Source organism: Elephas maximus, chromosome 10 (assembly GCF_024166365.1).
Source record: "Elephas maximus indicus isolate mEleMax1 chromosome 10, mEleMax1 primary haplotype, whole genome shotgun sequence".
Classification (NCBI taxonomy): Eukaryota; Metazoa; Chordata; class Mammalia; order Proboscidea; family Elephantidae; genus Elephas; species Elephas maximus.
The window spans coordinates 71,900,006-71,926,891 of NC_064828.1; the positions used below are offsets into that span (position 1 = coordinate 71,900,006).

General features: G+C 37.6%; 2 protein-coding genes across 4 annotated transcripts in view; one reads left to right on the plus strand and one right to left on the minus strand.

Annotated features, from left to right (window-relative positions):
* Nucleotides 1-21: 21 nt before the first annotated feature.
* Nucleotides 22-19,228, plus strand: JKAMP (JNK1/MAPK8 associated membrane protein). 3 transcript variants are annotated; one of them, XM_049897874.1, is made up of 7 exons: nt 22-130; nt 2,434-2,525; nt 3,074-3,228; nt 8,283-8,489; nt 10,972-11,153; nt 16,060-16,136; nt 18,016-19,228. In XM_049897874.1, the coding sequence occupies exons 1-7, from the start codon at nt 127-129 to the stop codon at nt 18,232-18,234; spliced, it is 936 nt and encodes a 311-aa protein (XP_049753831.1). In that variant the 5' UTR covers nt 22-126; the 3' UTR covers nt 18,235-19,228. The 3 variants fall into 3 exon arrangements, with proteins under 3 accessions (XP_049753831.1, XP_049753833.1, XP_049753832.1); XM_049897875.1 differs by having other exon boundaries at nt 25-130; nt 2,452-2,525; XM_049897876.1 differs by lacking the exon at nt 16,060-16,136 and having other exon boundaries at nt 18,016-18,109.
* A 137-nt stretch (nt 19,229-19,365) lies between these two features.
* CCDC175 (coiled-coil domain containing 175) overlaps nt 19,366-26,886 on the minus strand; it is an 88,727-nt gene continuing 81,206 nt past the window's right edge. Inside the window, exon 20 of the mRNA XM_049897877.1 lies at nt 19,366-19,516. Within this exon, the coding sequence (XP_049753834.1) occupies nt 19,440-19,516 (77 nt within the window). The 3' untranslated portion in view covers nt 19,366-19,439. The remainder of the gene's footprint in view (nt 19,517-26,886) is intronic.

Sequence of the window (26,886 nt, forward strand, 5' to 3'; positions counted from 1 at the left end):
GAGCCGTCGCCCGGGTTACAGGGAGGCGGAGCTGCTCGGGCCTCGGTGGCCCGGATGTCCGGACGCTGAGGCCGGGTCTTCTGATCCCAGAGCTTCCCTTTCTTCAGGGAAGCCTTCGAGCGGCCCATGGGTGAGTGGTCGCTGAGGTCCCGGAGAGTTTTACCTTAGTACTTGCTTGTTTCCTCCCCTGCCGCTCTGACCTCGGCTCCCGCTGGCGCGGCCATCGGAACGCACATCCTTGCCCCTCGCTCCCCGCCCGCCCGCGGTCCGGCTGGGGTCCGAACTCCTCCCCTGGTTGGGGTGGTGTCGGCTTCTGACGGGCTGCAGAGGGAAGCCGGCTGTGTGCGCGGGAAAGGGCAGTCCTTTGTTGTTGTTTTGTTGTTATATATGCCACTTCAGTTCCTTTGTTAAATGTGGAGGAAACACATTCATAAGGGTTGACTTCAAAATAAACGCGGGCTTGCTGAATAACTGTTGTCTCCCGCTTCAGCATGAACTGTAAATTTATATGGCCTTTCACAGAGGGACGACACCGTTGCCACACACACAAAAAAGACAAGGCTTAAAATTTTAGCCGTCGTTCACTAGAGGAAACGAAAGGGAAATTGAGCGGACACAGGGAGTCAGGCTTCTGTTTGTTCGATGATGAGCTGGTGCTTTCAGTTTATTGTATGTATTGGTTTTCCGACCTTGGATTTTGAGAAACTTTAAATTTAAATGTATTTATTAAAAGCCTATAGGTGAAAAGGAGCACTGGTGGAGCAGTGGTTAAGAGCGCCGATGCTAACCGAAATGTCGGTAGTTTGAACCAGCAGCCGCTCCTTGGGAACCCTATGGGGCAGCTCTACTCTGTTCTTCAGGGTCGCTATCAGTCGGAGTCGACTCTACGGCAGCCGGTTTGGTGTTTGGTTATAGACGCAAAGCCCTTATAGAAGCAGCTTCCAGTTCTTCAACCTCTCCTTGCCTTCTCAAAATTAGAACCACGATTTATTATCCTGTATTAGTTTGAGGCATTGTGATTACAATTGGTTTAAAAAAAAAAAGTGTCAAATAAGGCAGAAAAGCCCATGAATTTCAAAAAAAACAAGTCAGAAATTTGATGAAAGTGAAAATATTAAATTTGAGACATTTTAATCAGTGCTGTTTCTAGTATGTCTCAGCAGGGCAAGGAGAAGGATATGAAATGTCTACTTGCATTTGGAAGGAGAAAGGGCACTGTGGGCCAGGCAGTTTCTAGAATGTGAGTTCATGAAGATTTGGGAAATGAGTGCTCAAGAATAGTCATAAAATGAATAATTATTTTCCAGATTAATTCATATCGTGACCACAGCTGTTTTGCATTTTTCCATGCTGGGCTGTAGGTTCTTTGAGCAAGAGACTGTCATGTACCTCTGTGGATCTCCGTGGACCCTAGCCAGTGGGGAATCTGGCACTCAATAACATGTTTATTGAATTAATAAACCTGTGAATGAAGGAAATCAGATGCCATTGCTGAAAACTCCTTCAGGAATTTCCCCCTGTTGATGAGGTCAAAAACAACCTGTATGTTCCTGAACTTTTTGTAAAGAAGTAGTGGTTTTTATTTTCCTCATGCCCTGAGATCAGGAGGGTTGATTTTAAAGCTGTGGCTCTCAAATGCTGGTCAGAGGTCCAGTGACAGCCCTTAATGAAATTTTTTCTCTTGTCCTCCATAAAAATAAAAGTGAGGACATGCACTAGATTTTTCATAAAGGTGGTTTTATTTACTTTAAACACCTGTCCTTTATTCTGAAATTACGTTTTTTTCTGCCTTCTTGGTGTTAAAATGTGTTCTCTTATGAGAGACAGTGATGATAGATTGTATGTGCCTGTGTAGGCCAAGCAAAAAGGTGATGCCTTTTATCAGTTCTTCAGTTAAAAATTTTTTCAAACTTTATAATCAATGGAATTCGAAAGTTAAACTCTAATCTCTGGTAGCACAGTAGTTAAGCACTGGACTGCTAACCAAAAAGTTGGTGGTTCGAACCCCCCAGTGGCCCCGAGGGAGAAAGATGTGGCAGTCTGCTTCCATAAAGATTATAGCCTTGGAAACCCTATGGGGAGTTCTGCTCTGTCCTACAGGATTGCTTTGAGTTGGAACCGACTCCATGGTGAAACTAATCTAGGGGAGTGGCTGGAGACATACCTACCACGTTAGGCATTGAGTTCTGGGACTTGATCCCACTCTGCTGCTTGAACAGTACTAATAGCAAGGTTCCAGTATAACACTCTGCAGTGTTAAAGTGTAAAAGCAGAAATTTAAATTTGAGTTTGAATGCATCAGGACTTTTGTCTAAAATATATCATTTTTAAGTCAAAACTGTTGAGAGACTTCTGCCAAGTGCTTCAGCTATTATTGCATTATTTTTTATAATTACAAAAGATGTTACTATACTGACGTTTGTTTTTAAAAAGCTGTCGATATTCAACCAGCATGCCTTGGACTTTATTGTGGGAAGACCCTATTATTTAAAAATGGCTCAATTCCAGTATATGGAGAATGTGGGGTAAGTTTTGCATTTGTATATGTTACTTCATTTTTTAAATTGATTTGCTTTTGAAATATTTTCACATGTATCTTTTTTTAAAAAATACACTCATTACTTCGTAAAAGAAAAATGGAGACGTTAATAAAATTCTTATTTACGTTATGTTGTCAGTAGTACATTATATCTTATACTCACAATTACTAAGTATTTTTCAAAACATTTTATCATTTCACAGGAATTTCTAATTACTAATGATTTAGCACAGTGACTTGGACAGTAAGTTAACATTACAACTATGGAATATTTCTTTGTAATTAATTTTATACAGCATTAGTAAGTAGGTTTTCCACTGAAGGAAAATAGTCATTAAATAGTCAACTATTTATATAGTAAGTACAATACCTTTTTTTTTTTTAAACTTACACCGTCTCCTTTTTATTTCTTAAGGCTGCATGTATAAACTTAGATGTTTAAACTGAAATGAGGTATCTTGTAAAATGATTTTTTTAGGTGTTAGTGTGCTAAACTAATATCTAAACATAAAGTATTGTTTTCATGTATTGTAGGTGTGCCCAAGAGGACAGAGGACAGATGCACAGAAACATTGTCAACCTTGTACAGGGTCTCCAGAACTTTACGATTGGCTATATCTTGGATTCATGGCTATGCTGCCTCTTGTTTTGCATTGGTTCTTCATTGAATGGTACTCAGGGAAAAAGAGGTTAGCACTTTCTATGAATCTGGGTAAGCTGATGTTAGACTAGTTATCATTTAGAAGACCTTATCAAGTAATTATATTTCTTGGGTTGTTTTAAGTGTGATAAGCCTATTTTTTCTTATATTCTGTTTACTTTTGACTCTGGTAAGGAAATTTTGTGATAGGGCATGCCTCAGTAATTAAAATTAATAAGGGAACTACCCTGTGTTTGTTTTATTCTAAATGACCTTAAAGGAATATTTTTCTGTCTGTCAGTTATGTTCTTTATTGGTTTTCTCCAAAAGATTTAAAAAAAAAAAAAAAAAAGGTGGTTATTATTACAAACTGTTTATCATTGTAGAACAAACACGTTGTCATTTAATACTAATAACCTAGTATAATTTAGCAGATGTTTAAAAATAATACCGCTGTAACGTAATTATGAAAACTCATAGTAACACATTAAGGCAACCTTATTTAAGGCAGCCTTATTTAAACCTTATTTAAGCACTATATTTCATGCTTAAAATATTAGGGAAGGAGGTAGAAAAATAACTGACATGGTCTCTTGTCATAATCTTGCAAAGAAGACAAATGTACATGCAAATAATTATAAGTCAATCTTAGAAGCATAATGGAAGAATTATAAACAAAATGCCCTGGGAGTCACAAAGAATGAAGAGATAAACTGCCTGGTGGGATACAAAAGGCTTCAAAAACAGGACATCTTAGGCAGAGGAAACAGAGTAATCAGTGGGATGAGGATCTGAAATACGAGAGCTGCTGGGGGTGGGAATGGAAGTAGTCTGGGGTGGCAAAGGTGTGGGTTGCATATGGCAGAGAGGCACCAAAAAGACTAGTTAGGGGAGGTTGAGGCCAGAATGTGAAGGGTTTGGTAAGGATGTGAGGTTTATTTCACTGGATATGAGAAATCATATCCTACTTTAGTACGTTTCAGCCATACTGGTTTTCTTTAATCCTCTACCTTATCAGAAAATGAAGAACACATATCTAAAGATAATTTTTCTGTAGGTTTTAAAGAAATAATGAAAAACATAGATTCACAGATTTAGGAAGCAAAATGCTTCCCCCAAGCAGAATAAATAAAAAAAAGAAATTCATTCCTTGATGCATCACAGTTAAATTTCAGAACACCAAAGACAAAAGAGGCTATGTGGAAAAGAACTAAGATGCTCCCATCATCACCCCCAGCTGTGCTCCCAGCATTAACTCCCACCATATGAATAAGGCATCTTGAATGTTGCAGCCTAGCCAGCCTCCAGTTGACTGCAGCCCAAATCAGCATTACATGGAGCGGAAAGGACTGTCCGGCTCACCTGTCATACCTCAGAATATTGAGAAATAACCAGCAGTTGTTTAAGCCACTAAGTTCTGGGTTATTTTGTTTGGCAGTGTTAGATAACTAAAACATTGTTCAAATAGAAAGCTCAAAAGCATCCACAGACTAGATATTAGAAATAATAAGAGTTTAGTGAAGAGATTGGCTGTAAGATAAATATTAAAAAAAAAAAAATTACTTTCCTATATTCCATTTATGATAACACCTGTACTATAAAGTAGCTAAGACTAAGTAGACATTAAAGTATACTTGAGATACATATATAGTCTACTTTCATGATTAGGAAGATCTACTATTAAAAAGATATTATTTTCCTTTAAATTGATCTTTAAATATAAATTCAGTTTACATAGGGTTTATATTGATATAAGTTCAATTTACATTGGATTTATATTATGGAACTTGACAAGATGATTCTCAAATTTATATGGAAGAGCAAAGGGCCAGCAATAGCCAAGATTGCTGTTGAAGAAGAATGTAATACCAATAATTGTTATTATATTATTCAGTTGTCTCAGGGATAAATAAATGGACCCCAGGAACAAAATAGCCTAAAGATAGACAGACTTATATTTGAAACTTTATATGGCAGAAGTGGCATGGTAAATCAGTTGGAGGAAAGTAGTGACTATTCAGTAAAATGCTGCTGGGACAGTTGGGTACCCAAGTGGGAAAATCTAAAGTTAGATTTTACCTTACATTATACACAGAAATCTATTACACATGAGTTAAAGATGTAGATGTGAAATGCAAAACCTTAAGAAACCTTCATAAAAAAATACAAGGTAATATTTTTCTTGTATTGAGGTGGTAAAGAATTCTGTAAGGAAAACATTAAAATTGCTAACCAGAGAAAAAAATTCATAAAGTCAACTATATTAAAATTTAGAACAACTGTTTGTAAAAAGACATCACAAAATGAAAATTTAACACACAAACTGAGAGGAAGGCATGTGAAACACATTTAACAAAGCAGAATAGATAAACAAATCATGATATGGTCACACAGTGAAATATTATGTAGCAGTGAAAATGACTGAATCTCAGCTATAACCAGCCACATGGATGACTCTTGGAAATGTAATTCAGAATGATTAAAAAAAAAACATTTATGTTAGTGCAATATCATTTTATAGAGCTCAAAAATAAGCAAAAGTAAACAGTGGTTTTGAAGCATAAATACATTTGGAAGAAAAACTTTTAATAAAAGCAACGAACAATTTAGTATAATAGTTACCTTGGGGAAAGACAGGTGTCTTAGACATCTAGTGCTGCTGTAACAGAAATACCACAAGTGAATGGCTTTAACAAAGAGAAATTTATTTCCTCACAGTAAAGGAGGCTAAAAGTCCAAGGTGTCAGGTCCAGGGAAAGCCTTTCTCTCTCTGTCAGCTCTGGAGGAAGATTCCTTGTCATCAGTCCTCCCCTGGTTGAGTAGCTTCTCGGGTGCAGGGACTCCAGGTCCAAAAGATGTGCTTAGCTCCCGGTGCTGCTTTCTTGGTTGTATGAGGTCCCCAACTCTGCCTGCTTCCCTTTTATCTTAAGACATAAAAGGTGCTACAGGCCACACCCCAGGGGAGCTCCCTTTACATTGGATCAGGGAAGTGACCTGACTAAGGGTGGTGTTACAATCCCACCCTAATCCTCTCAACATAAAACTACAGTCAAAAAATGGAGGACAACCACGGAATACTGGGAATCATGGCCTAACCAAGGTAATACACACATTTTGGGGGGGACATAATTAAATCATGATATTCTACCTTTTGGCCCCCCAAAAATCACATTCTTGCAACATGCAAAACATATTCATCCCATCATATTATAGCAAAAGTCTTAAATCAACTCAGTCCAAAATCCAAAAATTCTTCCTCACTGCAATCTAGAATACAAGTTACCTGCTTCCAAAGGTACAATGGCAGAACAGGCACAAGCTAGACATTTCCGTTACAAATGAGATAAGCTGGAGAAAAAGAAGGAATAACAGGCACCAAGCAAGTCAGCAGAACACATTATATTAGCCCTCAAAGGTTTGAAAATACCCCTTTATTCTTAGGCAATTTACACAATGACCCTGCCCTCTAGCCTTCAGGTGTGGGCCACAGTCTCTGGATTCTGAGTGGCAGCCCCTTGGCTCTGGGCTTCAGCTCCGCCTTCCAGGCCCACTGGGATGGCAACTCTGCTCTTTCGGCTTTAGGTGCTTCATTCTCCTAATCCATCTGAGTGGCATCTCCACCCTTAGAAACACCAGAGGCCATGGTTCTACACTTTGAAATCCCAGAGGTCAAGACCGTACCTTTTGAGACTGAGGCAGCTGGACTTCTTGTGTTCATTTCTTCAGCTTCTGCTTGATTTCTTGGCCTCTCGGCTCCTTGGGCTTCACGCCCACATCTGCCCCACTGGGGCAAGTGTTCCAGTGCTCAGTAGCTCCAATAAGTGCCTGGAGGCACCCCACTCCGCCAGGAAGCCTCCTGCACGCAGGCGCTCAGCTCTCTCGCTCTGTAGGTAGGTCCCAGTGCTGTTTCACACTGGTCTCCTGGCTCTGCTGCTACAGGTTCTCTGCTGCCACTTCTCTGCCACTGCAGGCTCTCTGCTCCTGCTGGCCCTCTGTTGCTGCTGCCCCTGTATCCTTTCAGTTTCAAAACCGCTTCCACATTTTAGGTATCTGTTAGAGCAGCACCCCACTCCCTCAGTACCAAATTCTGTCTTAGACATATAGTGCTATTGCTATAACAGAAATACCACAAGTGGATGGCTTTTACAAAGAGAAATTTATTTCCTCACAGTAAAGTAGGTTAAAAGTCCAAATTCGGGTATCAGCTCCAGGGGAAGCCATTCTCTCTCTGTCGGCTCTGGAGGAAGATTCCTTTTCATCAGTCCTCCCCTGGTCAAGGAGCTTCTCAGGTGCAGGGACCTCTGGTCCAAAGGACACACTCTGCTCCCGGTACTGCTTTCTTGGTTGTATGAGGTCCCCAACTCTCTGCTTGCTTCCTTTTATCTCTTAAAAGATAAAAGGTGGTGCAGGCCATGCCTCAGGGAAACTCCCTTTACATTGGATCAGGGAGGTGACCTGAGTAAGGGTGGTGTTACAATCCCACCCTAATCCTGTCAACATAAAACTACAATCACAAAGTGGAGGACAACCACGGAATACTGGGAATCATGGCCTAATCAAGGTAATACACACATTTTTGCGGGGACATAATTCAGTCCATGACAGCAGGTATGTGGTGGGGAGGAACACAGAGGTAGATATAAGTTATTGGTAATGTTCTAGTTGGGTTAGATGGTAAGCTCATGATGTTTATTGTTTATTACACTTGAAAACGTGTAACGTAATCTTTTATGTATTTTTCTATTTTACGGTAACTCAAAATGATATATAGATAACTTTAGGAAGTTTTTAGTAACAGTAATTTGTTTAGATAGTAAGAGAGGATAGATCTAATTTCTGCTCTTCTGTTATACATTTAGATAATATTGGCACAGTCTTACCTGGGATGAGTATCTATCCCTTTTAGTAAACAGGGTTATAAGCTCTTTTAAAGTAGTTTTCACATACTGTCTTTCCCTATCTGTTTAGAAGATTTTTTAGTTTTAGGATTTTTCCGTTTAAAATATTTTTAGAACCCAAATTTTGAAACAAATACAGGTTTTATTAAAAGCTACTTAAATATTGAAGTTTCTCTGGCAATTGTGCTTCTTTTTGCTTCTCTAGTTCCAGTGCACTTTTCCAGCATATCACTGCGTTATTTGAGTGCAGCATGGCAGCTATTATCACCTTACTTGTGAGTGATCCAGTTGGTGTTCTTCATATCCGTTCATGTCGAGTATTGATGCTTTCTGACTGGTACACAATGCTTTACAACCCAAGTCCAGATTATGTTACCACAGTGCACTGTACTCATGAAGCTGTCTACCCACTGTAAGTATTTAGGCTTAAGATCATTTAAAAAAAAAAAAAACTGTAAGGATTATTAAGATTTTATTTATTTCAACATATTGAGCATTACAAAATGGCATCTAGGCACTGGGCAAATAGAAAGGATTTTCTTCTCCTGAGGCATACGTAGTATAGACTAATGGGGGGAAATAGAAATGTATCTCACTATCATAGAAGTGAAAATATTTTTGTGTTGGTGTTAAAAAGTTATAAACATTTCTAAAATAAGCAACATGTTTCTTAAGAGTTTTTTAAAAAATGGAGTTAAAACCTTTTTGACATGCAGCAGAGACATAGTATTTGTCATAGAGGAAAGTATAGATTTGGAAGCCAAAAATCGTCTTGGGTTTCAATTCCAGGTCTGCCAGTTGCTACATTAACTTGAGCATGTTACAGAGCCTCTTATAACCTCAGTTTTCCCATTGATAAAATGGGAATAATAATACCTTATAAAGCGATTGTGAGGATTCAGTCAGTCAGCATACATCAGATACCACGTGTAGGGCTTTACCTAGAGGAGCCACTTCATGGCAGCTGGCATTATTATCGGAGCGCGTGGCTTAATGTTTTTCCCAAATGAATGTTGGCAATTTCTATCAAAATGTTTTCTTTTAAAAATATCAAATTCGTAAGACCCTGTATAATATTATCCCAGACAACTTCGTTTCAAAATTTATATAAATTGTTGATGTTTCTTTTGATGTGTTTTTCTTGGTGATGGTATAATAGGGAAGTGTGGTATTTATGTTCTCATAGCAAGTTTTCATTACATAATATACGCATTGAAATGTGCCCTTTTTGAGCAAAGTCTTAATAGTAGAGTGTTAAAAACATACACATGTGTAAAAAGATAATTAAAAAACAAAAAGATCCAGATATAGAGAATGAAGTTTCATCTCTTGCTTCCTACACATTGAACTGCTGACCTTTTGGTTGGCAGCCAATCTTTTAACCAGTGCACCACCAGGGCCCCTTCCTACGTAAGCCTTGCAAATTATTTATCTCGTGTGTGTGTGTGTGTGTGTGTGTGTATACACATATATATGAGATAAAATATATACACACACATACATATATATTAATATGTAATTTACATATAAAAGACTAATTATTTCTTTGTTGATTTAGTAGAGCTATAACCCTCAGCTTCAATTACTTTCTAGTCAGATGTGGTCTTGGGAACCTTAGAAACTTAACCTAGTCCTATATAAAACCTGTTGCCATTGAGTTGATTCCGACTCAGCGACCCTATAGGACAGAATAGAACAGCTGCATAGGGTTTCCAAGGAGCACCTGGTCCATTCAAACTGCCAACCTTTTTGTAAGCAGCTGTAGCTCTTAACCACCACGCCACCAGGGCTTCCTCTGGTTCTACAAAGAGGGCTCAGTAAGTGAATCAGATACCATATTTACATAAGATGTATAACCACCCTATTCAAGATGAAATTAAATTTATTTACTTCTAGTCACATATATAGTGTTTATTTAGTATTTCTAAGCCTTTAGTAGAAGGATAAAAAAATACAAGATTAGAACAGAAATTGCAAATAGGTGCTCCCCACCCTCATTCTGGACCCTTGACAAAAAAAAACAGCTCCCTCTAATTAGGTTACTATAAAATTTCCTCATCATTTTCTAAAACCATTATTTTATGTAATTAATAAAAGAAGGAAAGCTGTTCTACAGTGACTGTTGGTAAAGCTACTGAGAAAAAAAAAAAACTACTTAATTCAGAGATGGTGAATAGATGAATTATGTTGTAATCAGTGAAGCTGTGTGATGATTCTGATGGAGAGAGCCATGCTGACATTCTGAGGCTACGTCTGACTTTTTCCTGCCAAGTTAGGTGTAGCCTCAGAATGTCAGCACAGCTCTGTCAGTTAAGATAACATTTTCTCTTTTCATTTTCATTTCTGTATGTATGTGTATACTTTTTAAAGGATATTAAGGTTATACTGTACACATGCCATTTTGTAACCTGCTGCTTAATATACTAGGCAGTTACTTTTGTCATTATCATTTCCTTTATAACTAGATTTTTGATGGCTGTATGATGTTCCTGCATGAATGTACTATAAAATTTAACCATTTGCCTATTGTTGAATATTTTTTCCCCAATTTTTCTTTATTATATAGAAAACAAAAATCCTTGTTCATAAGGATCTTTTTTGTATCCTTTATTATTTCCCTTTGATAAATTTCTACCAGTAAAATTGCTGGATCAAAGGGCATAAACATTTTTAGGAATTTTGATACAAATTCCTAACTGCCTTCTAGGCAGGAACCCCTGTATACACTGTCCTGCAGTGCATGAGAGTCTGCTTGGCCAGCGCTTTACCAGTTTGAATATTCAATGGATAGACTTCTAATAAACTTTTTAAACCTGTTTAAGGATCTTAAAAGTGTTCAAGAAGAAAGTGTTTCAAAAACATATTTTTCATGTTAAAAATTTCTTATTTTACAGATACACCATTGTATTTATCTATTATGCATTTTGCCTGGTATTAATGATGCTGCTCCGACCTCTTCTGGTAAAGAAGATTGCTTGTGGGTTAGGGAAGTCTGATCGATTTAAAAGTATTTATGCTGCACTTTACTTCTTCCCAATTTTGACTGTGCTTCAGGCAGTTGGTGGAGGCCTTTTATGTAAGTTTGATGGGTAAAGTAGATGAAATATATTTATTATTATATGTGATAAGCAATATTTTTTCTGAATTTAATTTTGGAGTTTTTTTTCCTTTAAAATATTTTTAATTTGAAAATAAACCTTAGTATGTATTTTTGCCAAAACATACAATTAATCTTATAAAAATAATCATGGGTTTCTTGGATTGGAATAGAAATTCTCAACAGCTAATCAAACTGATTTCTGTTTAGAGAATACCTTGCTCTTGAGGCTCGTAACCTAAACAAAGAGATATTAAATGAACCAAAGACATTAAAAAAAAAAACCTGAGTTTATTTGTTCAGTAACCATTCAGACTGAATTGTGACTGAATATAAATTAAAAAACAAAAACCAGTTTTTGTATGTGATATGTGGCAATTTCAGTAATATATACTTTTTTGCATCAAGTCTTAGATTTCTAAGTTTCTCTATGAAAATCTTCTAGATACAGCCAAAAGGTCTTAATGTGTCCTTTATTTTAACATATCCAGTTGTTTATTTGTTCACTAACTGTTCAGACTGAATTGTGGCTCAAAAGAAGAATAATAAAAAGTCATTGTTAAAGGGCTCACAAACTACTAGGAGATAAAAGCAAGAAAGAGATAAATACCTAGAGGAGACATGGTATGGTACTTATTTGAATATGTGACATTAAATATTCCAAGGATATTAGATACCAGCTTTTACATATGGAGCCTATCAGGGTACAGAGGGCCAGAATTTTGGCCTAAAGGGACTGGGCAAGACTGGGCATCATTACGCAAGAAACGTAGTTTGGTAATGTAATTTGGTTCAAAGTGAGATAGGAGCCAAGGGTAAACTCTAGGGAATAGGGGATTGGAGACTAGCAGAGGTCTGTTATCCCTCATATTCTGATGTACTGTTTCAATTGTCCTGCATGGTATTTGAAAATCTACAATTCTCTCCAGCTCTTACCATTCTGTTTTAGATTTGGCCCACTTCAGTCATTTGCCCATCTACCTGGTCGTGCAGTGGTTAAGCTCTCAGCTGCTAACCAGAAGGTTGAGTGTTCAAACCCACTAGCTGCTCCTCCGGAGAAAGATGTGGCAGTCTGCTTCCACAAATGTTACAGTCTAGGAAACCCTATGAGGCAGTTCTCCTCTGTCCTATAGGGCAGCTATGAGTCAGAATTGACTGGAAAGCAATGAGTAATGGGTAGGCATTTGGGAGTTCCCGGGTGTGCAAACGGTTAACAAACTCAGCTGCTAACTGAAAGGTTGGTGGCTCCAGTCTGCCTAGAGGCCCTTTGGAAAAAAGGAGATTAACTCAAGGGCAACTGTTTTTGTTTGCTTGTTTGTTTTGCAGGGTAGGCATTTTTTTTATTCTTGCTTAGGAGCCCTGGTGCACGGTGGTTAAGAGTTCAGCTACTAGCTGAAAGATTGGCAGTTGAAATCCACCGGGCACTCTGAGGGAGAAAGATGTGGCATCTGCTTCTGTTAAAGATTTACAGCCTCGGAAACACTATGGGGCGGTTCTACTCTGTTCTATAGGGTGCCTGTGAGTCAGAATTCAAGATGGCAGTGGGTTTTGGATTGGTATTCTTGCTTAAGGAGCCTGGTGATATAATGATTAAGTGATCGGCTGTTACCCAAAAAGTTAGCAGTTCAGACCCCCTGCTGCTTTGTAGAAGAAAAGACCAGGCAATCTGCTCCTGTAAGGATTCAAATAAACCAAAACCAAACCCATAGCCATCAAGTTGGTTCTGACTCATAGTGACCCTGTAGGATAGGGTAGAACTGCCCCATAGGGTTTTCAAGGCTGTAATTTTTATGAAAGTGGACTGCTTCATCTTTCTCCTGTGGAACAGCTGTTTGGTTCAAACCACCAACCTTTTGGTTAGTAGCCAAGCACTTAATCATTGTGCCACCAGGGCTTCTTTCATAAAAATTACAACGTAAGGAACCCTTTGGGGCAGCTCTGCGCTGTCCTATGTGGTCACTATGAGTCAAAATCGACTGGATGGCACACAACAACAGTATTCTTGCTTTAGGGAATAGGGGTCTACCCTTTAAAGGATTTAGGCAGAAGACTGCATGATCAGATTTGCATTTTAGAATGCTAACTTGATAGCAGTATGAAACATAGATTGGAAGTTGGAAGAGAACATGGGGAAGTCAGTTAAGAGATTATTGCAGTAATCCAAGCTTGAAAGTCTCACCTCAGCTGTTTAGAAGATAAACCAAACCAAACTCATGGCATGAGTCATGAGTCATGTGTGTCAGAGTAGAATTTGTGCTCCATGGGATTTTTAACCGCTGATGTTTTAGAAGTAGATCTCTGGGCCTTTCTTCCAAGGAGTCTCTGGATAGACTTAACACTGCCAGCCTTTCTTAGCAGCCAAGCTCATTAACTGTTTGCATGCCCAGGGACTCCATTTAGAAGGTAGAGTAAACTAGGTAACCAATTAATGATAGAGGTTGGGGGAATGGGAGAATATAATAAAGTAGCTTTCTGGCTTAGTAACTGTTGGATGAATAAATAGTGAATACTAGAGGAGATAAATAGGTTGGTGAGGAGAAGTGAATTCAATTTTAGGTATCCATGGAATAGCCAAAAGATAACAGGTAGTTACTTATACTAGTGTGGAACTTGGGAGAGCTGCCTAGGCTGGAGAGGGGTAATAATTCTCAGCCTTCAAATCCATACATTCTAGACTGCCGGTAGTTCTTGGTAATGAAATGGAGGAAAGGGGGGAAAGCTGTGAAAAGCATTGCTTTCTATGTAGTAACCACCTATATTGAAAAATGCTGTTTCCCACACTAAATATTTTGATTTTGTTAAAAGACTCCACTCAAAATACATTTGTAGGGAGGATTAAGGGGTTATACTCATTCACAAACCCTGTGGGGCAGTTCTACTGTCCTGTGGGGTTGCTGTAAGTCAGAAATGACTCAACGACAATGGGTATTCATTCACACTAGGTATAAATTTATGCAGTCTGCTGAGATTACTTACAGAGGGCATAATACCAAGTCATAATTTTATGATGTTGAGAAGAAAGTAGAAAATATTTGATTTGTAGGGGCTATAGCAAGTTGTAGCAAGTTGTTAGGAAGATGTCAATGACAAACTTTTACCTGTTTGGAAGTCTTATTGAAGCCATTTTTAAGTGTGATCTGTATCAGAACCACCAGGGGAACTTGACAGAATGCACATTCCCAGGCCTCACCCCAGACCTAGTTGCTCAAAATGTCAAATTGTTTTACAATTTAAGAACCACTCTAAATCCTGTCTGGAGCCCAGCACGGCCCTCTATTCCCCCCTACAAACGTGGGCTTGTAAGAAACATCCTTTTCCTCATTGTTTACTTTAGATGATTTTTTACTATGAGGTCCCAAATTTGTATCATAAGCAATATTTTTTAGCTATTGGTAGGTCAGATAGTGTTTTTTTGAAGGCCAATTGAAGACTTAATCACTGACTGCAAAAAGAATGGTTCCAAATGCCAAGCAAATCATTTCATTCTTTGGTAAATTAGAATTAGCCGATTCAGGTAATTCAGAATCTCTGGTTGCTGCATCCTGAATTAACATTTCAGTTGCTCCAGGTTATACTGTAATGTAGAATGACTTGTAATTTCATTAGTTGAAGTTGTTATAAAATATTTGCATGAAAAATAATTCAAGGTGTTTTTCTCAATTGGTACATTTATTTTAGCATAGTATAAATTTAAACATTTTAAGACAAAGGTGGCATTTTGTAGGAAAAATTTTTTTACTATACTGTGTTTGAAGTAGAAGTTTATAGAATTTTGACATTAAGAACACTAGATGTTCCATTTAACCTTTAATGTTTGTTTATGTATGAACTTTTCTAAAGATTATTGATTAAATCTAATTACTGTTATATCCTTTCTCAACTGAGGTTCCTCATCTGAACCACAAAACACAGAAAATTATTTGAGTAACTGTTTTTTCAATTCTCCCAAGTTTGGTACATAACCGATACTATTCTAGATAAACAGAAGCTAATTCTTTATGTATAATAAATGCCTCAGGGCAGGGATCTGCAGAGCTGGCCACAAGCTAAGGGTGGTTTTGACATTTTTAAATGGTTGGAGAAAAATCAAAGGAAGAATAACACTTCTTGGCATATGAAAATTATATGAAATTCAAATTTTAGTGTCCATAAAATTTTATTGGAACACAGCGACGTCCATTCATTTATGTACTGTCTTACGGCCACTTTCCTACTACAACTGCAGAGTTGAGTAATTTTGACAAAGCCTAAAATATTTACTCCCTGGCCGTTTAGAGAAAAAGTTTCTTTTTTCATATATATATACATATATATATATGTATATATATATATGTATATATATATGTATATATATATATTTTTATTGTGCTTTAAGTGAAAGTTTACAAATAAGTCAGTCTCTCATACAAAACCATATATACACCTTAGCATATACTCCTGGTTTGCTCTCCCCCTAATGAGACAGCACATTACTTCTCTCCACCCTGTATTTCCATGTCCATTCTGCCAGCTTCTGTCTGCCTCGGCCTTCAGATCTCCCCTCCACACAGGAGCTGCACACATATTCTCATGTGTATATTTGATCTAAGCAGCGCATTCCTCACCAGTATCATTTTATGTCTTATAGTCCAGTCCAATCCCTGTCTGAAGAGTTGGCTTTGGAAATGGTTCCTGTCTTGGGCTAACAGAAGGTCTGGGAACCATGACCTCCAGTAGAGAAAAAATTTCTTGACCTGTGCCTTAGGACATTAGGGCTTAAGTCTCTAACAGACTGGTTAAGAAAGGTTGCAATCTAGAGAGAATTTATACTGTTTGAATTTTTTGATGGTTTATTCAGAAAATTTGTGTGTAATTTTTCAAGATAATACCAGTACTTGTCTTTCAGATTATGCTTTTCCATACATTATATTAGTGTTATCTCTGGTTACTTTGGCTGTGTACATGTCGGCTTCTGAAATAGAGGTAGGAAATCTTTTTTCCTTCATTAAGATTTTTTAAAATAGATTTAACAATTGAATAAGAATAATACATATGCTATGGCACAACTGATTGTTTTAATAATACTTGGCTAATTGATAAGTCATTCAGTAGCTTTTAGCTCATTAGTAAGCTTATGAAATGTGTGGTGGGGGGTGTGTGTGTATATATACATATGTATATACACAAAACTTGGGCAATTAGTGAAATAGTCAATTAGTCAGGTTCAACTATCCAGCATGGTGGAGAAAAATCATTTCACATAATTTACCCATATAGAAATATTTAATTATTGAAATGTTGAAACTTATTAGCAGTGTTTAGAAGGAAATACAAAAATGCTTTCCCATATATAAAACTAATTTTACACTTTATTTTTCAAAGGCAATATTAACAGAGTCATCAATAATTATACCCTTCTATATTTTATCCTGAATTTAATTTTCTTGATTATGGATGTTTACTTTTTCTCTCTAATATCTCTAATATTTTGGTGATTTGAAGATAACACTAATAGACATATTAGTTCTGATACTGTTCTTTCTCTGCCCCTAGCTTTTCAGTATTTCAGTGGAAGGCTGCTGTTAGAATTCCTTGTTGGGAGGCTAAACTCTAAAGGCATAAAAGTGTGGAGCGTCTTAGTACTCTCATGCTTACTAATCTAGTGCCTATGAACTGTCTTAAATTGCTCACTACAGTTGAAATGTGCGTCCTTATAGCTCTTAACGAAACAGCTTAGCCCACAGAAAATGAGTTGCAAATATTTTAGATTGGCTCCTGTTGATACCACTTTTTATATTACATATTAGTGAAAGAGTGAGGGAGAAGAACAATCTAGAGATCATGGTGACTTTTAGGTAGGCTAATAGTAGAGAAACTACACAGAATATTTTTATTGTGATTATTCAGATGTTTCTGGTTGTAAGCCATCCTCATTTCTCCTTCATAATCTTTGATCAACATTGTAATATAATTAATAATTAAAGATGAATGAATTAGTTTTTGTACTTTCAACAACTTTTTAGGGAAAGATTTGAGGGAAAAATGATTAGATATTTGAATAAAATACAGTTCTTGAATTTTTATTTGCTATCCACAGCTATGCTGGGTAGTTAAAATTTCCTATATACTGCTAAATTAATTTGGAACTATGTGTCTCTGCCCCTGTGAATCTTTCTTATATAAAACATTCATGTACTTCAGTTAGAGCAGGAAGCATCCAGCTCTAGGTGAGTTAATAAGCCATTTAATGATAAGAGAAAGTTGATAAATAGCCTATTCAAACCACATTTTAGTATGTTTATTAGCACATTTAGATATTACTTTTATAATAGTTTGGTTCTTCCCATTACTGCATATTGTGGAGTAGTATTATAGGAAGTCGGAGTATTCACTTGTCAGTTCTTCTGCTTTCTAATTATTTAGGCAGCACTTCAGGAATGTTAAAGGTTAAGGAAGTTAGGTTTATGTTTCTCCCATTTCCCACATATAGAATCATGGCTACAGTAGATCAGGGCAGGAAGTAGAGTTCCATTTCTAGTTCATATATTTCAGAAGAAACTATAGTGTTTCTAGAGGTGACTGGTGATCTATAAAGTCTGGACCTGGGCTTAGAGACATGAGCTCTTGTCTTGGCATTGCTATTGACTGCTCATGTGACCGTGGGGAACCTTGATTTTTTCCTCTATAAAGTGTGGTGTTTAGACTAGGTGTTTTCTAAGGTTTCTTTTAGCATTCTATGGCTCTGATGCTATGATCTTGTGTGGAAAAAGGTAATATGTTTTAAATTAAGATGTAATATTTTTTTATATAGCTGATTCAGCCTGGTAATCTTCTCTTTTCTCTCTTTTATACAAATCTGTAGACTTGCTATGATCTTCTGGTCAGAAAGAAAAGACTTATTGTTCTCTTCAGCCACTGGTTACTTCATGCCTATGGGATAATCTCCATTTCCAGAGTGGACAAACTAGAGCAAGATTTACCTCTTTTGGCTTTGGTACCCACACCAGCCCTTTTTTACTTGTTCACTGCAAAGTTTACCGAACCATCAAGGATACTCTCAGAAGGAGCCAATGGCCACTGAATGTAAAATGCCAAAAAACCTTAGAAGTATTCTTAGTGAAAAAGGAAAGAATAAAAAATGTATTAGTACTTTCTGCCTCACACGGGAACAAGACTGTCAGTGTATCTTAATGTTTTTTTGACTTAACAGACTTTATGGCTCAACTTGGAAAATACAAAATACCATAATACTCTGTTTGCTGCTCTCTTTTACACTAGAAGCCTCCTGAGAAGCACTTGCCTCTCTCAACAGTTCAGTTATTTCTTAGAGCAAAGTCATGTTTCTGTGTATCCAGCAGTGTGTAGCTCTCATTTTTATTTAATTATGAAAAACCTTCAGTGTAATCTGAAAGCGGCAGTGGCATAATTGTGCATGTATTGCGTTTCAATTTGTTTTTCACCTCTGATGAATTATAAATGTGGGGTCTGATAGCAGACATGGACATAAAGTATGTCGGGTTTTGTTATCTATTTATTTTCACCAATACAGTATTTTGATACCTTACAAAAACAAAATAGTTTCTATAGAACAGGTTTTCTCTTTAGATAATTTGGCTGGAGACTTGTTCAGATTATTGTACCTTTAAAGAAAAAACATAATTAAAAGCTTAATTATAAAACATCTCAAATGTTCCTGACATTTGTTTTTTGCTGTACTAATTCTGGAAAAAAATCAAGACATCAAGTAGTAAGATTAGTGCCTCTTTCCCAGATGAGTAAACACATATGCTCACATATTCCCGTCCTCTTATATCTCATTTTTGAAGGATATATACACATGCCATGTTTTATTGATCCTGACACACATTTTTTTTTCCACATTGTGACATCTGTGAATTAGGATGCATCTCACAATTGATGATTTCTTAGAGTTAACAAACTACAGAATAGATACCATCTATAAACCGTTTTCCTGTGATTGGTGTTGATAGGTGTGCGGCAATTTTTAATCCTCTGAAGGCTTTAAGTGACTCATGGTTCTAACCATGGAAGCAAAACAGGATTTTTAGCACTTAATCTAATAATATGATGATATTCATCCATTTATACCGTTTAGTCGGTTATTTACTGTTATTTTGGGGTGGGGGTGAGGGAAGGACGTTAAATCTCAAACTTTTAAGAATTATATTAACAGTTGCACAGCATGAAAGAAGATGCACTCACTTTTTCTGTCGTTTTGTTTATGCCTTTTGAAATCACAGCAGTTGTATCCTTGAAGCTGTTTTGTTAATTACTTGTGTTTTTCAGACGACATCCAGCCACTGGGAAATGAGCTCTTTTAGTATGCTTGTGTTGCTTCATTCCTGTAAGAATAAAAATAAAATGTAAAAGCTCTGTGTGTAGCTTATACAGGTGTGACTGGTTAGAAGTGTCCATTAAAATTCTGTGTTGTCCAAAGAATCCAGGGGACAAAGCGGAGGGTCATGTATCTGATTACCAGGACTCTGTCTTCTGGTCCAGATATACACTGGGAACCATTTTAACCTCCCATATCCTCATCTAACAGAAAAATATGTATGCAAAAGGAGAAATACTACAAGCCCTTAGCAAATAACTTCAGGAATACTTAATACATACCTGCATTTTTTTTTAATTTGCTTTCTTAACAAGACCAGAACAATTCATAGTAATTGCAGTTTCTAATGTTACTAAAAAATTTGTTAAAACGTGGTCATTAAAAAAACAACAAACCCTTTTCTTAGGATTTTTAAAATTGTGCTTTAAGTGGAAGTTTACAATTCAAGTCAGTTTCTCATACAAAAATGTATACACACATTGTTATATGACCCTAGTTACTCTCCCTACAATGTGACAGCACACTCCTGTCCACCCTGTATTCTCCATGTCCATTCAACCCACTTCTGTCCCCCTCTGCCTTCTCATCTCACCTCCAGACAGGAGTTGCCCACGTAGTCTCGTGTTTGCTTGAGCTAAGAAGCATACTTATGTCATTTTATGTCTTAGAGTTCAGTATGATCTTTGTCGGAAGAGTTGGCTTCGATAATGGAACAAACCCTTTTCTTACCTCAGCTTTGTTAAATTTTGACTTAGCTTCTTGTAGTACATTCAGTTATTACTGCTACGTTGTATAATAGCTATTTTGCTAATCAATGCTGGATAAGTTATTTAAAAAAGTCAAAATATTTTCTTGAATAATTCTGAGTCAAATGATAAATTTAGTAGCTGTATCATTACATATTTGTCTAAAACCACAGGTTTCCAGATTTATTTGCACATTGGAGCTACCTGGAGAGATTTTTTAAGACATGCCTGGGTCACATCCATAGAGATATTTATTGAACTGATGTGGGTTGCATCCTGAGCATAGGTATTTTTAATACCTCCTTCAGGTGATTCTAATGTGTAGCCATGTTTGAAAACCACTATTCTAAACTCCCAAGTTCAGATCTTAATTGTTCCAGCAGACAATGTCGTCATTTTCTAAGCATACAATTTTTTTCTTTAGAATGTCTTACTGAAATTTTGATTGTTTCATTTATACAAAAACAAAAACGTTTCCATTGAGTTGATTCCAACTCGTAGTGACTATAGACCAGAGTAGAACTGCCCCATAAGATTTCCAAGGCTATAGCACTTTTAAGGGGAGTCTCAGTGGTACAGTGGTTAAGGGCTCAGGCTGCTAACCAGAGGGTCGGCAGTTCAAATCAACCAGCCAGTCCTGGGAAACCCTATGGAGCAGTTCTACTTTCTCCCTCAGAGCATCTGATGGGTTTGAACCCCTGATCTTCAGTTAGCAGCCGAGCACTTAACCTTTTTGCCACTAGGGCTCCTCACTTCAATTGTTACGTAGGTTCCTTTTTTCCAAATAAAATTATAAAAATATAAATAATTGTATCAAGACCTTTTCCATCACAATAACAAAAATAAAACTAAGGATTATATAAAATGATTATTTGATCTTAATTTTAGCGCCTCTCTTGGCCTAAAAGGTTTTCTGTAGACTCCATACCAAGTAAAGGTATTTGGTTAATATACAAGTTATTTGTAACTTTAATTATATAGTTTAATACTCAAGGACTTTTGGAATTTTAAAACAAAGTTCTTTTTAGTACTTAAAAACTGTGGACTAAGCCACTATATTGTTTAGGTATACACAAAGAATTACTGTTTTAAAGAAAAGAGGCAAGAAGTAATAATCTTAGTTTTCAGAATCAAATCTGGTATTTCATATTCTGACAAATCTCCCATACTATCCCACACTCTTGCCAAGTGGTACCCCCATCAGACCCTCCACTCAGCCAGGCAACTTGAAATTTTTGGCCAGCTCCATCTCTATATTCCCAACACCCAATAAGGCTTAGGGGTCTTATTGGTCCCTCTTTATCCTTCCATAGCCACAAGCATATGCCTCTTATCAGAAGAAATCCACTGTGTTATAATCATCACTTGTCTGTTTCTCAGTGCATGCACTTTCGAGGTTCAGGGACTGACTCTTACCTAACTTTGTAACTGCAGCATTTCTCCTGGTGCTGGGCACAAAGGTGCTCAATGTTCATTAAGATTTTTCACGAAGTGCAAAAATCATGATGGACAGTCAAGCCCTGCAGGGCTGCAGTGACCTATTATGCCCAGAAGAAGGCAGGAGAGGGCTGTTGAAGAGATCAAGGGCTTCTCTTAAAGCAAAGTCTTTCCGTGGAGAAGATACTCAACAGGGAATATTCAAACACTTTTTTTTAGGAGGTTACAAGTGGATCAGAGGAAGTCAAGAGGCTAACACTTTCCTATTATCTTCTCACAAGGGTGGCAGATTTTGATATGGGCCTGATGCTTGCTAACTCCTAAATTAGGTATCAATCATATTCTATAAACAGGGAAACTTAGGAGCAGAAGTTAAATAATACATGAGAAGCAGAGCTGGGATTTGAGTCCAGGTCCACCTTGATTCACAGCCCACATTGTGCCTGTGCACAAGAGTAGATATAAGTGTAGTTAAAGGGAGATAGAACCCTTCTTTCAGATATTGGCTCAATTTCCACTTCTTCAGAGACCTTGCCCATGATTCCCTAACCAGGTCAAGTCTCCCTCTAACACTCTCTCAAACTTCTTGTGCCCCACCTTCAGCACACTTCGGACACTTGGTATTTTTACATACGTTTGTATAATGCTGATTCTCCCACTAGACCAGGGGTGAGCAAAATATAGCTGGTGGGACAATTCTGCTACAGCGGCAGAGTTGAGTAGTTACTACAGGGATTGTAGAGCTGGCAAAGCCAAGAACATATATCTGGCCCTTTACAGAGAAAGTCTGCCAATCCCTGTACTATTGGCCATTTGGAGCCCTGGTGGCCCAGCGGTTAAGAGCTCGGCTGCTAACTAAAATGTCAGCAGTTGGAATCCAACAGCTGCTCTTGGGAAACCCTACGGGGCAGTTCTACTCTGTCCTATAGGGTCACTATGAGTTGATGGTAATGGGTTTGGTTTTGGTACTAGACTGTGAGTTCTACATGGTCAGGAACTCTGTTATTCATTCACCATTGTAACTCCAGGGCCTAACTGGTGCTTGGCACAAAATAGGCACTCAAATAATTGTTGAATATAAAGTTAATAGCAAAACATGCAATGGAACCTGAAAAACAGGAGAAATTTCTAGAACCAATATGCCAAATTCTCAATATTTCAGTGGCAGCAAATAATACTAATTTTTTTTTTTATTAGAATTCTTTTGGTCAATGATCGATTAACTGAAAATACGTTTTCAGTAGGAATGCTTTTTTAAAAACAATAAAATTAAGAGCTGTTCTTTCCATTTTCAGTGAAAAAGGAGAACATTTGTATTTTTCCTGAATTGGTCACTGTGTAACAGAATTTGTTCATCTTGTGGCCTAGAACAAAAAAGTCATCCCTTATTTTTTTGTGTGTCTCAGCCTATCTGATTCTTTGCCATGTTGCCAACAAAGCTTATTCACTCTCTCTGAGTGACCAAAGGAGAACATGATATTGGTGTCAATAGGGGATGGCAAACTTTCTCAATAAAGGGCCAGGTAGTAAATATTTTAGGCTTTGCAGGTCACTTCATCTCTGTTGCAACTATTCGACTCTGCCATTATAATGAAAACGGTCATAAATAATATGTTAATGAACGAGCATGGCTGTGTTCTATTACTTTATTTATAGACACAAAAATTTGAATTTCATATAACCTTGTTGTGTCTTGAAATATTCTTCCTTTTTTTTTTTAAGCATTTAAAAATAGAAAAACCATTCTAAGCTTTGAGCCCTACAAAAATAGGAGGGAGACTGGGTTTTGTCCCCTGCTATAGACAATAGACTTGCTCTGGGCTCTTTACAGCCATATTAACGTGTAGGAAAATGGACAGTTGATTGAGAATATGGGGAGGAGTTAAAAACTAAAAGGCTCCACGCTTCAATTTCTCTACAGTTCTCATCAGTCTATAAACTTTCCTTAATGTCTGTAGCTTGGTTATACTAATGATAACTTGAATACAAATTCTGGTTTTAGGCTAGCTAGATCAGTGATTGCCAAATTCTTTTCACTCTTTACCTAATCATGCGCCACAATTTATTTACGTATTGCACGCGTGTGTGTGTTGCTCTACTAATATGTATAATTTAAAACATACAAAAATAGAAATTTAAGAGGATGATAAAATGGAATATAAATATAACTTTAAATATTTGCTTTCCATGTTTGGATTGGTCATCACACCCCACCTTGGAGATCATTGCTCTAGAGTCTAGAATCTATGATCTAGAGTCTAGATTATGGCTGAATCTTGATTCACTAGCCTTCAACCCTCTATAGAGTTGGAGAAGTAGGAGAATGTTCCAATACGATCAGAAGACAAATTAATTCCTACTGTGGGTTATCTGCCAGAACTGGGCCCTGGGGCTGGATCCTAGAACCAGCCACTGTGTTGCTCAAAGGGCAAGAAAATATTTTGCTAGACTGTTCAGATGGGAAAGTCTTAAAAGAAAATATGTTTGTTCTCTCATTTTACTAATATTTATTGAGCATCTATTATATGCACTGTGCTATGCACTGGAAATAAAATGGTGCACAAACAAAATGGCCCCTTCTAAAATCAATAGTGGTGTAAGGGGGAGGGGGAGAGCTTGTACTTGGGAAGAGGAAGAGGCAGGGGTGGTGACATTCCTCAGTAAGATGGTCCCTACATAGTTAAACTTTAAGCCAAGGAAATGATCTTTATAGGGGTCTTTGATTTGATAAAGCCCTTAACTTGATAAGATCTCTAACTTGGTAATTAAACCTTAAGCCAAGGAAATAGTCTTCATAGGGGGGTCTTGTCCTGGCTTTTAAATGTTAATATAGACAGATCAAGAGAAAAAGGAGTATAAAACCTTAAGAAAATGACTATGGGGCACTCAGATTCTTTCTCTACCTGAGTAGCCCACTTGACACTTCCTAGTCAGGTGTTTTTTGTTTTTTTTTTAGCCGAGTGTACTTTTACTACTAACCCTCTGCTTGCTAATAAACCTCTGCTCGCTTGGCACTATTTGTCTCAGTGTTTGAATTCTTTCCTACACCGAAGACAAGAACCAAGGCCATTCTCTGGTAACAGTGGGACAGGCATAGGATAGATATTCCCATTCCAAAAGGCAGAAATTAGAGGCAAAGAAGGGGTCACATGTCCCATGGGAGTGCAAAACCCAGAGGGGCATATTCCATTGGATTTCAAGACTAGAAAATAATCCTTTGTCTCCTGGGCCCAAGGGGTGGCAGCCCCATCCTATAGGCCCACGGAGGGAAGTGACCCCACCTCTTGGCCCTGGGACCAAAGAGGTGTCCCCACCCTCTGAAACAGAGAAGGTGGTCCTGTCAGCTTCTGAACCACCCTTGGGGTCATTCTTCCCTTTTCTTAAAGGATAATAGGTGTTCTCAGCCAAGTAGCTACATCAGCCATTTCCTGCCTGTAGAATTCCAGTTCGATATCTTCCCTTTATTTCCTCCTCTCTCTATTCTTCAGTCTAAGCTGGCAGTTTTCTACTAGTTTGTTGATTGGATCCATAAGTCACGTGATTAATCTCTCAGGCAAGAGGTTGTCCAGCCACACCGTTGGTGTTCTCTCAAGAACACCCATTCTCAATTTTTACAATATGATAGGTGAGAATTTTCCACATTTTCAAATTCTGGTTTCTTTCTGCATAGTTCATCCCTCAATTTATATCTTTTCTCTCAAGTTTTACTAAAATAAGCCAGAAGGAACCAGGCTACATCTTCAATACTTTGCTTAGAAATCTCCTTAGCTTAATATCCAAGTTAATCACTTACAAATTCTGCTTTCCACAAAACATTAGAAACTAATTTAGCCAAGTTCTTTGCTGCTTTATAACAAGGATTGTCTTTCCTCCAGTGACCAATGACATTCATCATTTCCTTTTAAGGCCTCACCAGAAGCACATTTCATGGCCACATTTCTAGCAACATTCTGTTCATGATGATATGTGTATCCTCTAAGGTGACAGAAGCTTTCTCCACGACGCTCATTTTTTTGCTGAGCCTTCACCAGAATCACCTTTAACATCCATTATTCTACCTATACTCTCTATAAAGCAATCTAGGTTTTTACTGTCAAGTGCCTCAAAACAGTTCCAGCCTCTATCCATTACCCAATTCCAAAGCCACTTCCACATCTTTAGGTATTTGTTAACGCAGTACCTGGTACCAACATCTGTATTAGTTTCCTAGGGCTGAGTAACAAAGCACCACAAATTGAGACATATATAAGAACAGAAATGTATTGCCTCACAGTTATGGAGGCTGAGAGTTTGATATCAAGCTGTTGGCAAGGTTGGTTCCTTCTGGAGGGCTCTGAGAGAGAGTTTTTTCCATGGCTCTCTCCTAGCTCCCAGTAGTATCCCACATTTGCATAGATGCATCACTCTAATCCCTGTATGTCTCTCTGCATCTCTTCTCTTCTTTTACAAGGACACTACCCATATTAGATCAGAACCCACCCTACTCTAGTATGACCTCAAGTTAACTTAAGTGATAGCATTTTCAAAGACCCTATTTCAAATGTGGCCAGGTTCACAGGTACTGGGGGTTAAGGACATCAATATACATTTTTAGAGGGCATATTTAATCCATAACACACTGCTACTCCTACCAACCTACTTCTCCAAGTGATTCCACCACCAGGACCTCTGAGCTGTACCTGTGAAATGATTCACCTTCACTTCACTTTGCAACCCTAATCTAAACAGAGTTTTGTGGCCCCTTTTTTCTGAAATGATGTTAGAACAGGGATTGAGGATGAAGTTGATATCACTTTGGAAAAACTGGGCTGCTTGCTCATAAGGCAAGCATGCTAAGACATGTAACATCTCAAAAATCCCAGAAGGCATTACTAGGTTTTCAGAGTAGGCAACAATTGCTGTTAATAATACTACTCCTAGCACCGGAATAACAGGTGAAATTATGTTCATTATCTTGTATCTAAGAGGACAAAGAAGTATGTAAAAGAGTTTAAGAAGACTTACCTGGAAAATGTTTAAAATGAGAGTTAAAACAAACAAATAAACAAACAAAAAACCGCTCATAAAGAAGTTAAAATTCAGTTACCTAGAAAGCTCACTTAGGTGGAAGGGGAGAATTGGCCATACTCAACCCTGCAGATGAGCATCAGTGTTCAGTTGCATGTTTGTAACGTTATTGTCAATGGATTTGTAA